Source organism: Astatotilapia calliptera, chromosome 1 (assembly GCF_900246225.1).
Source record: "Astatotilapia calliptera chromosome 1, fAstCal1.2, whole genome shotgun sequence".
Lineage (NCBI taxonomy): Eukaryota > Metazoa > Chordata > Actinopteri > Cichliformes > Cichlidae > Astatotilapia > Astatotilapia calliptera.
Genome location: NC_039302.1, coordinates 34468915 through 34481579, shown reverse-complemented (window position 1 = coordinate 34481579; position 12665 = coordinate 34468915). Strand labels below are relative to the sequence as shown.

At 41.3% G+C, this 12665-nt stretch overlaps 1 protein-coding gene across 1 annotated transcript; it reads left to right on the top strand.

Moving 5' to 3' along the window:
* Nucleotides 1–205: 205 nt before the first annotated feature.
* slc7a6os (solute carrier family 7 member 6 opposite strand) lies at nucleotides 206–8513 on the top strand. The gene is made up of 5 exons (XM_026175652.1): nucleotides 206–622; nucleotides 1959–2288; nucleotides 3827–4033; nucleotides 6295–6427; nucleotides 7643–8513. The coding sequence occupies exons 1-5, from the start codon at nucleotides 434–436 to the stop codon at nucleotides 7780–7782; spliced, it is 999 nt and encodes a 332-aa protein (XP_026031437.1). The 5' UTR covers nucleotides 206–433; the 3' UTR covers nucleotides 7783–8513.
* The last annotated feature ends 4152 nt before the right edge of the window (nucleotides 8514–12665 follow it).

The window sequence follows — 12665 nt, the reverse complement described above, 5'->3', positions numbered from 1 at the left end:
AGAACTTTGCAGCTCCATCATCACAAAAACAAAAAAAACAAAACAAAAAAACATTTATGTATTTGAAAAAACAAAACACAGCAATCACAATGACGTAATGTCTAAAAAAAATAGCAGAAGTCCACAAAGTCAGCTTTTAATTGGACAACGTTAACAGGAAGTGCTTTTACTTTGAAGTTTTAAGAAGTAAAATGTTTAATGTTTTATTGAGATTGTGGATTACAGTGATACATTGGAAACTCGTGACAGCAGTTTAGTTAATTTAACTATATAATAATACGAGGAAACGTATCAAGTAAACTACATCAAAGAAATTATTATAGTTTTACGAGTTTCTTCACATTCGTAGTCACCGGAAATAAAAAAGGATTGCGCTCTCTCGTGTTTCCTTTCTTTCCAACTGCCAGACACACTAAAGAGAGACGGAGACAACATGGATCCAAATACTACGATTCTCCGAGTGAAAAGAAAAAGGGGAACCGACCCCGCAGATGCTTTGCTGCTGGCATGCAAACGTATCCGTCCCGAAACGTCCCAGAGCTCAGGCGAAACGGTACCTGAGCCCAACGAAGCCGAAGTGGAAAACTCTGTCTTCAAACTCGTGGCGACCGTAGCAACACAGGTGAGGGGCCCAATGCTATCGCCAGAGCAGCGGTCAGTGGAAGGGGTAGCTTTTGAAAAATAGTGGTGGTGGGGGGTGGTATTTATCACGATAGTTGAAACCACTCAGAAGAGCTGAGTGGGTGATAGCAAGCTGAATAAAGCTGCTGAGAGCGTCACTTACTGTCCGGAACAACGCGCCTTTGTGCTTATTGTTGTTAGCAATCATGCTAGCCCTAGCTACCCCACAAACTGTTGTTAGCTTGGTTTTTTTTTTTACGTAATTTGGGCCTTGAAAACGAAGTGACAATTAAAATCCAGGCTGTGGTATGACTAACGTTTGAAGTAAATTAAATATTTACATGCGCAATTCAATAGACGAAATAAGACCCATTACGTAAGCTAATTAGATTAGCTGTAAACACTGCTATATACAGTTGTAGCACTGCATTTGTTTGTGTAATGTGTACACCGACCACTATGGTTTTCTTTGTGGGATTCGGTAAAACGGACAGATGGCTAATGCATCTTTTTCCACTTCAGTACATTTTGAGAATGCTTCCTTTAGTGAATGATGGGCGCAATGACTGAAAAATTGATATCACAATATTGATTCTGGTGAGCTTTTATATTGGGTTTTTTGTACTCAGTCTTGTGTCAGAAGTAAGCTGTCTTAAAGTTTTTAATGTCATTAGGAAGTGAAATGGGTATGAATAAAACCACAGCCAAAATGAGGAATACACCACTCCTAGGCTCTGATGAAAAAGTTAACTATTTGGGAGGCGGATAAGGAGTCTCTCCTTAACAGGCTTTTCTGTCTTTTCTGCATTTTTAGGTGCGTGTAATGTCTTTTTATTTTTTTAACAGTAGGCTTTTCCTGGTGATAACTATGCTTTGGGAGGTGACCAAGCAAATAACCATAATTGAGTCACATACAGTTAAGGCAAAGACTCTTTGTTACCTTACATATTTCTCTGGATTTTCCTTTTATTTCTTGCCATTTGATGAATGTTGATTGTCATTTTTGTGCTAGACCAAATTGTCTTTTGAGGGCACCAAACATTTCTATGCGCAGAGAAAATTCTGGTCATTGTGTTTTCAACATGTGAATCTTGCATCTTTGCACATGTCCTTTTGCTACTATTGTCTATTGTTACAAATTGGTTGTTTCCCCGTTGTAGAAAATTGGATGTGGGGTTTTTAATTGTTGGATTTCGATAATATTTGCATTAAATTAGTGGAACCGCGAGTAAGATGAGTGTGCAGTTCCGGCAGCTTCTATGAGTTGGGAATTAAAAGGGAAATCCATATTTATGTTAAAGCCTCGTGGGTTGTTATCTTTGTCATCCCATCACCAGGAAGCTCCCGTTCAGACGCAGGTTCGACAGGCTTTGGCTCGGCCTCGCACGGCGCATGCACTGCGTACCTCTGCTGCCAGCTCACAGCGGATACTTGGTGATTTACGCAGCACAAAGTGGAGTACTCGGAGAGAGGAACGCTACAGAATACTCTCAAGCCACCGTGCTGGTCTGTCAGCCCCAGCAGAGCAACAGACACCACAGATGGGTGCTTCTGAGTGTGTAGAGGAAACGGGGAAAGAGACGGACAAATGCTGGGGGCTGGGTGAAATCCAGGTGGTGGATCTGATCCATGAGGATGGAGAGGACCAGGATAAACCTTCAGGCAAGGTAAGTTGATAGTTGGAGATTCTGGGTTTTGTTTGCAGCAGTTGTCCTAGTGCTGTTTGGCAAGCGTACTCATGAACAGCCCAATCATCAGTTATTATACTCAATTTAGGGTCCTGATATGTTGCACCTTTTTCACTTAGTGGAGGCTAAATTACAGAAACAGTCAGTTAAAAAAATAAATACCATGCTGCCGTCAGACTGTTAAAAACCATAAGTGGTTGTCCTCATAGGGCTGCTTGATTGTATTTGGGATTGTTTAACACAGATTATCATTTTACCAGAATTTACCAGGCATTAAGCTTTTACTGAACACAATTGTGCAGTTTAACAAGTGCTTTTCAGAAGGCAGATGCTACAAATATCAATATAATTCAGTTGCTGAGAGTCATCCAGTCTTAGCTCAACCACATGGCTAGCACAGTCATCAACTGTTACTGACGCTATTATCATTGGTCGGTCTCACAGATCCAATTTTCTGATTTCTCATCGTGTCAGCACATTTCCTATTCTGTTAAGTAAGGATTGTCCTGGTAATTCATTTACTATAGTCATTAGAAATTAGAGAAAAAAAAACATTAACTGGTCAAAAGTAAGAAATTGTTCAGCAAACAGGCAGAATTGTTAAACAAATAGTGCATGTTTATTTAAAAACCTTTTGGAAGTGCATTCTTCCCCAATCGAATCACATTGATCTCTGGTCTTGCAATGTTGGATTGGAAGTGTGGCTAGTGTTAGCAGGGCTAGCAGGAGCAGCAGCAATCTTTCCTTGGAGTTTAAAAACCATGCACGAACAACACTGCATTACTCCAGTTGAGCTTTCACTGCTGACAAATAGACAGGGAGGGAGAGAGAGAGAGACACACACACACACACACTGCAGGCCTAGCTAGTTCTAGACCAGGGGTGTCAAACTCAAATACACAGTGGGCCAAAATTCAAAACTGGAACAAAGTCGCGGGCTAACGTTAATATTTATTGAAACATATTTATTCCTCCAGATATAAGAATGAATCTTTTCTTATGGACTCAAACACGTTTTGCTGAAAAACTGAATATGGAACAAGCAAAACTTAATACTAAACAATATATATATTAGCTGTATAATACCAGTAGGCCAGCTCTAATAGTAATTTGGTATGGCTTCGCGGGCCAAATGTAATTAGTCTGCGGGCCAAATTTGGTGTCTGATCGAAGAGTCACGTTCATTTGGCTTTTTAAGAAGCGTTCAGGCTCGACCGTTTCAGTCACAATTTCAGTCGTGTGCTTCAGCTGTAGGAAAGATCACTTACTTTAGTGAGAATGTCTGGAGTTACTGCAGCCACTGGTATTACACTGCCTACCAGCAAACACATGAAGCTCACAACTTGCCTCTTCCTAACAGCATGTGTTTTGATAGCTACCGGTAAACAGCTGTGAGATTTTTAATTTTTTTTCAGTATTGATGTAAATGTCATTTAATTTGCCATTAGGCCCAACTAGACTGACTATCAGCTCATTAATTTGTTCCATTTCTAATCACTTGCTTTATTTTTCTAAAGATACTGTCCTCAGAACCAGATGAGATTCTCTGTAACAACACCAAGATGCTGCGGGAGCGTCTGAGCATATCTGGAGATAGACTGGGGGAAGAGCACCGAGAGCAGGACGATGGCTACGTCTATGATCTTTACTACCAGGAAACGGTCACCCCAGGGTGGATCCAGGACATCCTGTCTGTCAGAGCCTATGCTGATGAGGGAGAACTGGTGTGTGTGGATGGATGGACGGACAGATGAATGAGTGCTGAAATTGGAGTGAGTGAATGGGTGGAGTGGTCCAAATTTTACAGTGGGGCAAAAAAGTATTTAGTCAGCCACCGATTGTGCAAGTTCCCCCACCTAAAATGATGACAGAGGTCAGTAATTTGCACCAGAGGTACACTTCAACTGTGAGAGACAGAATGTGGAAAAAAAAAAAATCCATGAATCCACATGGTAGGATTTGTAAAGAATTTATTCGTAAATCAGGGTGGAAAATAAGTATTTGGTCAATAACAAAAATACAACTCAATACTTTGTAACATAACCTTTGTTGGCAATAACAGAGGTCAAACGTTTACTATAGGTCTTTACCAGGTTTGCACACACAGTAGCTGGTATTTTGGCCCATTCCTCCATGCAGATCTTCTCGAGAGCAGTGATGTTTTGGGGCTGTCGCCGAGCAACACGGACTTTCAACTCCCGCCACAGATTTTCTATGGGGTTGAGGTCTGGAGACTGGCTAGGCCACTCCAGGACTTTCAAATGCTTCTTACAGAGCCACTCCTTTGTTGCCCGGGCGGTGTGTTTTGGATCATTGTCATGTTGGAAGACCCAGCCTCGTTTCATCTTCAAAGTTCTCACTGATGGAAGGAGGTTTTGGCTCAAAATCTCACGAAACATGGCCCCATTCATTCTGTTCTTAACATGGATCAGTCGTCCTGTCCCCTTGGCAGAAAAACAGCCCCATAGCATGATGTTTCCACCCCCATGCTTCACAGTAGGTATGGTGTTCTTGGGATGCAACTCAGTATTCTTCTTCCTCCAAACACGACGAGTTGAGTTTATACTAAAAAGTTCTACTTTGGTTTCATCTGACCACATGACATTCTCCCAATCCTCTGCTGTATCATCCATGTGCTCTCTGGCAAACTTCAGACGGGCCTGGACATGCACTGGCTTCAGCAGCGGAACACGTCTGGCACTGCGGGATTTGATTCCCTGCCGTTGTGGTGTGTTACTGATGGTGACCTTTGTTACTTTGGTCCCAGCTCTCTGCAGGTCATTCACCAGGTCCCCCCGCGTGGTTCTGGGATCTTTGCTCACCGTTCTCATGATCATTTTGACCCCACGGGATGAGATCTTGCGTGGAGCCCCAGATCGAGGGAGATTATCAGTGGTCTTGTATGTCTTCCATTTTCTGATGATTGCTCCCACAGTTGATTTTTTCACACCAAGCTGCTTGCCTATTGTAGATTCACTCTTCCCAGTCTGGTGCAGGTCTACAATACTTTTCCTGGTGTCCTTCGAAAGCTCTTTGGTCTTGGCCATGGCGGAGTTTGGAGTCTGACTGTTTGAGGCTGTGGACAGGTGTCTTTTATACAGATGATGAGTTCAAACAGGTGCCATTCATACAGGTAACGAGTGGGGGACAGAAAAGCTTCTTACAGAAGACGTTACAGGTCTGTGAGAGCCAGAGATTTTCCTTGTTTGAGGTGACCAAATACTTATTTTCCACCCTAATTTACGAATAAATTCTTTACAAATCCTACCATGTGAATTCATGGATTTTTTTTTTTTTTTTTTTTTTTTTTTTTTTTTTCACATTCTGTCTCTCACAGTTGAAGTGTACCTCTGGTGCAAATTACTGACCTCTGTCATCATTTTAAGTGGGGGAACTTGCACAATCGGTGGCTGACTAAATACTTTTTTGCCCCACTGTATATTTGGAAAAATAAATGATGGTCAGGTGGTAAACAGGTGGCCTTTAAAGCAGAAATATTATTTGATATTTACAGGGGAGTATCCTGTCATTGCTATAAAATGATCGCTTGTTTGTAAACAAGCATCACTACTTTGTAATGGTGCCTGGGGAATGTAGAAACATTTTGTTGCATTACTGCCACCTTCTGGTGGTGGTAGTTCATTACAGTTTGGCACTAGTTTAAAATAATCTCAAAAGGGTAGAAGAGGGGTTAAGATGAGAAAAATGTTGGGGTTTTTTGTAACTTAACTGATGATTTTTAAATGGTGTTTATTTTAAAGCATTGAAAGTAAAAATTTAAGCAAGAAGATTGTTTAGTTTTGTTGCCCTGGATGTGTGGAGAAGTAATTTGCCAAAGCATACCGTTAGGGTTTCTTCTTATCAGTGATGACTCAAAATCTCACTGGTAATTTTTAATATCAAACCACAACACTGACTTAATCATTTATTAAAAAAAAAAAAAAAAAAAAAGCTTTTCTGATAAATGTGGTGTTTTTAATCTCAGGTTCCTGACCTTGTGGTTCATGAAGAGGAAGTGTATGAAGATGAGGATGATGAGAACGAGGAAGGCAACTGGAGGAATGACTACCCTGATGAGGAGAGCAATACAGACAGTGACAGAGAGGAGCGCTATGGTGGTATGTATTTAGAAACATGTCAGTTATTCAGTGCTGCAGTCTCTACTTGAACTCCTGTTAATTTAAACAAATGTCTCCCATTTCATCTTTTACTATGATAGCAAGATGCCAAAAGTTATTTGGTCAAACCAGGTTAGTGTGATATTCTAGTCATTTTCACTCATAGACAGTATCCTAAGGTCTTAGTTATACTTTGATTGTCTAGACCTCTGCATTACGAAACTTAGTGTGCATAACTTGAGAATTGGTTCTCTACAAGAACTCATTCAAAGTCGTTCATTTCCTTCCTTCCTTTGCTTGCCAATCAATTGCACTTGCACTACATTTAGCTGATTTCAGTTGTTGTGCCAGAGGAGGAAAATGGTGGCGCAGTCTACAGAGTGGATATAGACAGTACTTTTATTCATATTGTAAAAGAGGCTGCAGTGTCCGTTTCTACCTGTTCATGTTTCTAAAGTAGAATCACTGTGGCGATCCATTTGAATGTCTGTGTGCTGGTTTTCATCTTTTGCTTTTTGTTGTCAGTTTTGCATTCATACTGAAATACCAAGAGAAAGCTCATATGAGTATCCTCATTAAAATACAGATTTGTGTTGGTGTGTGGGACTGTAGCCTGTATGTTTGTATTGTTACATTGATATTTATGAGAGTGCATTTCAGTTCATTTTAAGGAGAAATGCCAAAGTAATGTAACAAGTAGTGTATCGTGTTACTTTCTCCTGAGTGTAATTCGATTAAATGAAATTTATTGATCCCTAGGGTTTTTTTTTTTTTTTTAAGTATTCTGATTCTGATTAAGGAAACTACTGCATTACTTTTAAGAAAAGTGTTCTGCTTAAGACTGTATGTAGGACATGGATGGAGCCACCACGTCACTCAATGGTTTTTGTGGTCTTTCAGACCAGGAAGTTAACATATATGGGTGAGAAGGTTCAGTGCTGAGGTTTGTAGATTGCATCGATAAACTCGCAAGACAGACATAGATACGTGCTAGTTGTTGCTAAGCAACGGACTGATGAAACACTTACTAAAACTAGAGTACAGATTTCGCAATATTTACCAACTTCAAATGGCAATTCAGTGAAGTTCAGTTCACTAAGCTGTTGTTTCTTGCTCCCTGTGTGTTTGCTTCATTTTTCAGCCTCAGTGTCACTTAGTGCAAACAAGTGTTGAATGGTGTTTATTTGCTAACCATTGCATTTGCCTTCTGTGCAGGATACTGGGAGGAGGAACACTCCTACAGCAGGAGGAGCTGGCAGCGCTACCAGAGGGAAGTGATGCATGAGCTGGGCTGCCGTGGTGACGACGACGACAACGGCGATGATGACGATGGAGACAAATATGATTCCGATTGATCTGCTCTTCACCCCACTTGTAGTGGATCTTTCCAGTTACCTTTCCACAAGTAACCCCTTACTCTGTGCAACATCTGTGTAGCAGAGACTGAAAAGGTTATAAAGAAATCACTTTTCACAGTGTAGCAGTTTATGTGTAGCACTCAACAAATGGGCAACCTTTCTGGAAAACACCGGGAAACAATACCTTGGTTAAAAACGTGCCAAAAGTATTTTGTCACAGTTATGAAGTTCAGTGGCCACTAACTGATCAGATCATTTTCCTACACAGATGGTGATGGAGTAGGTGAGTTATTTGCAGAAGGGTCCCGTGTGTCCTTTTTGGTTTTTTTAAACTGTGGTGGAGTGAATTCATGTGTGGATGTTTGTTCAAAGTGGATGTGTGTTAGAAAATGTTGCACATTAGTGTGGTATGCCTCGTATGCTTTGTGCTCTTATCCTTCTGTTAGTGAGACGTCTCGGGCCGCGCGTGGTTGCAGTTTAGGGTGTTTGCATTTTGTGCATGGTACGTGCGTGAACGTATAACTGTGTTAGATTTTTTTTTTTTTTTTTTTGTGCATAATGTGAAAGCGTGGTGCATCAATTCTGTTGTGGGTGTGCGAGTTGGGTTCAGAAAATCTCCTTTGGAGTTTAAATTGTTTCTCTTGGATGCCTGTTCTGTTAAGGTTTTTGTAAATATGTAGATGTGTATAAAAGAAAAGCTTTCAAAATAAACATGAAACATCTCAGTGTCAGTTTGTCCTGCATTCTAAAGAAGAGGTTAAAATGTATTACTATGCCATATCATTGGTTTGTAAAACATGTATAAATATCTTATTACTTTATAAACATAGTTTGAGTTCAAAGGCTTAGATGGATTAATGGCAGGTTCTTTCTTTATTTTATTTTTTTTTTTCAACCTGGTTAAGTGACCATGGTAACTTCTGCTCAACCTATAGCCAGTTAAGAGCAGAGACCTGTATTGTGAAGCAGGATTTGGGCTAATCCAGGGCCCCGTACAATAAAGGGGGTTCTGACTGTCCAGGGTATCATTCCACTATCACTTGCTAATATTGGCAATTGGGACACACAGACCACTTAAAGTGGTTATCAACACTTAAAGTTATTCCAGGGTTTCCCCTGGATGTTCACATGAAAGGAGCGCTGTTAACAGAATTTAAGCAATTTATAAGTTGCAGGATCATGACTCTTCCACAGAAACTGATCCCCAAAAGTGCCACCTACTTCAGAAACACAATGTGCCTGTGAAATGCAACACACAATTAATAGTGCAGAAACTGGTTAATCTGGTGATTTAGCACATAAAATAAACATTTTAATTTAATTGGCTGCGTCCCTGTCAGTGCTGCTGTTTATTTCTAAGGTGATGGCCCATTACAGCTCAGAATTCCAATATATAAGCTTAGTTTACATACTTAATGTGTGGTCACCAAGTATCTTCCGTAGATGTCCTATTTTAAGATCAGATTTTAATGCTATGGAACAATAATTGTTTCCTGCCAACAGGGGAAAAAATCAAGGAATGAATGTGTCTAATAATCTTTATTTATTACTAACACTCATTATGGAAAGGAAAAGACATTAGAAACAGCAGAAAAATTGAACACTCTGCTACTCCCCCCACAGAGCTCTTTGTCCAGAGCTGGTTAGTTTCCAGAGTAGAGATCAACAGATCATTCTGCTGATGTGGGTAAACTCCTTCTGTTGGTAGTCCTTTTCAGTATGGTGTCAAAATACACCAGATGATGTATTGTTTTAATCAAAAATATGAGCACAGATGTCTGTGAGCCTTAGGGTGGTAAACTCCACCACACAAGCACATCAATTAATACTCTGTTACCCATCTAGACTTTAGAGCAGCGGTCTCCAACTCCAGGCCTCGAGGGCCGGTGTCCTACAGTTTTTAGATGTGTCCTTGATCCAACACAGCTGATTTAAATGGCTAAATTACCTCCTCAACATGTCTTGCAGTTCTCCAGAGGCCTGTAATGAACTAATTTGATTCAGGTGTGTAGACCCAGGGTGCGATCTAAAGCCTGCAGGACACCAGCCCTCGAGGCCTGGAGTTGGAGACCCACGGAATACAGGAAGAAAATGTAAATTTGAGGGGTTGTTTTTATATACAGCAATTACAGAAGCTTGAATTTCATCAGGATACTTTTCATTTCTCACATAAGAAAAATAATGGTGAGCATCACCAGCGTGGTACAGTTCCAATTGTAACAGTTATTGTTATGTAAATATATCAATTGCATATACATAGGAAATTGATATCATAGATTGTGATACAGTTTACTTTTTGTTGTACAGTAAACCTGTCAGCTGGTCCAGCTGAGGTGTACAGGGACCAGTATCCCCGCCCCCTGCTGCTAGGTAACTTTCCCACCCGTCCTCCAGCCAAACACAGCTGCAGGGTCAGGTAGCAGCCAAGGTCCTGGCCAGAGGCCAGCGACAAGTCAAACCCTTTGGCTTTGACTCATCACAATTGTTGGGCAATCGTGGCTCAAGAGTTGGGCGTTCGTCTTGTAATCGGAAGGTTGCCGGTTCGAGCCCCGGCTCAGACAGTCTACTGGTGGTGGTCAGAGGGCCCAGTGGCGCCAGTGTCCGGCAGCCTCGCCTCTGTCAGTGCGCCCCAGGGCAGCTGTGGCTACAATGTAGCTTGCCATCAGCAGTGTGTGAATGGGTGGATGACTGAATGTGTAGAGCGCTTTGGGGTCCTTAGGGACTAGTAAAGTGCTATACAGGCCATTTACCATTTTACAATCGGTCATCACACATTAATCTTACCGTAATTATTAAATCTTACACAGCAAGTGGCACAATCTTATAATATACCTTATAACAACATTGGTTACATACTTAACATGGTGATTCTCATATATAAAAACATTCAGTGTAGGTTCATGGTGAGTGTGTGTGTGTGTGTGTGAGAGAGAGAGAGAGAGAGAGAGAGAGACAGATTATATCACATGATATTTTATTGTGATGTGTTCAGGATCTCTGTTACAATGTTACTGTTTTGGTTGTGCTGCGTGAAAGGCGTTGAGTGTGCATTGGGGGAGGTTAGTTACTGGAGCTGGAGAGAGAGTTATTCAGGAGAACTCTCCCCTTATATCAACTGCCCTGTTACTGTACCACCTTAATAAACCATGTGCTTAAGACTTTACGTGAAAGTTAAAATATATATGTTCAGTGCATAGATATATAGTGTGTATAGTTATATAGTTATGGGGCAGGGATAGCTCAGTAGGTAAAGTGGTCGCCCCATGATCGGAAGGTCGGCGGTTCGAATCCACTTAACGGCTACCCTGAGGTACCCCTGAGCAAGGTACCGTCCCTACACACTGCTCCCCGGGCGCCTGCTTAGTGGGCTGCCCACTGCTTCACTGAGTGAATGGGTCAAATGCAGAGAAAAACAAGTAATTTCCCCATGGGGATCAATAAAGTATCCATTATTATTATTATTATTATATGTAGCCGCTAAGACTGGTGAACCTAAATCTTCACCACCACGTCTGTATACATGCAAGCGAAAAGGGGAGCGAGCGGATCAGCACTCAGGGCACAGAAACTAAGCTGGCTTCAAACACACCATTTATTTCCATAAAAAAAAAAAAAACACAGCCAGAATCACAAATACAAGTTAAAATTCCCCATATACAATAAAAATAGTGTTTGCAACCCGCTAAAAACCCTGCCAGGACTCCACACCTGAACACGGCCTCCCTCGTCTCACCGTCAGATGCAGGCAGAAGGGCATCCCTGCCCTGTTGTGAATTGCGGCCATCGCCACCCACTGTTGCTGTTCCTGCGTTGGGACTGGATCGCCGAACCCCCACCGTACTGAACGACTCGCGGCACCCCACAGTCAGGCAGCAGTTCCTTCAACACACGTGCGGGCTTGCACGCGTTCCTTTTTTTTCCTGCTCACCTTTCGTGCGTTGCTCTCTTGTCTCTGCGCTCACTATCCCCTTTAACAGGTCAACCTGGCGGCTGATAGGCCACCTTGGGGAACGCCCCCACCTCACAGGTGCCTACAATTGTCTGTTTAGTCCACAGTGGATTAAAGGAATATGGTACAACCTTAACACACATAATATAAATGAGGATAAAACCATGCAATATAAATATCAATAAACAAACATGCAATATAAATATCACAATAAAATCATGCAAATAAAATCAACACTATGTACCAATACACAGATTGATAAAACATAAAAACATAAATTTCCACTGTATGACATATACATGTCATACAAACGTCCACCACAAGATGAGTATGGAGACCATGAATTATAAATAGAAGCAGACATGAAGATAGTGTTAAACCACCTGCTAGCCAATACGCCACATTGTATGCCATATCTTTTTATGAGTTATGAAGATTCATGTGCGTTTGTGCTGAAGGTTTTCTTCTGTTCTCAAACTGCTCTTCTCTAAGAGATCAGTCTGGGAGGAGTTCTTTTTTTCTCCAACTCTCTCCCCTCATGTATTGTGTATTTCATTGTTCTTCTCGTGCTGCCTCTTCTGAATTGTCTTCCCAATGTGATGTTTGTGCAATGTATGTATGGTCAGAAGGGGTCCAACTTCACTGGATGTAACATGTACGTGTAACATTGCGGTGACAAATTAAGGCTCATCATCTAGAGTGCTAAATTGTCAGAAATGTAAGGTAGCTCAGTAAATGAACTTGTGCTCATTGCTCTGTATTATTTAAACATTCAGACCCCCAAAGGTCTTTTTAGTCATCTGTTTGTTTTGTCTGTGGTTCAACAGGTTTCTGTCTTCCTGTCTTCCATTTCTTACAACACATTCACACTGTTACGCATACACAACCCAACTCTGCATGGCCACAGATGCAGTATTTGTTAGTCCCGCAG

Coding starts and splice junctions, on each gene's coding strand:
- slc7a6os (XM_026175652.1), top strand. CDS start 434: ATGGATCCAAATACTACGATTCTCCGAGTGAAAAGAAAAAGGGGAACC. Junction 4,034..6,294: donor ATGCTGATGAGGGAGAACTG/GTGTGTGTGGAT, acceptor TTTTAATCTCAG/GTTCCTGACCTTGTGGTTCA. Junction 6,428..7,642: donor CAGAGAGGAGCGCTATGGTG/GTATGTATTTAG, acceptor CCTTCTGTGCAG/GATACTGGGAGGAGGAACAC.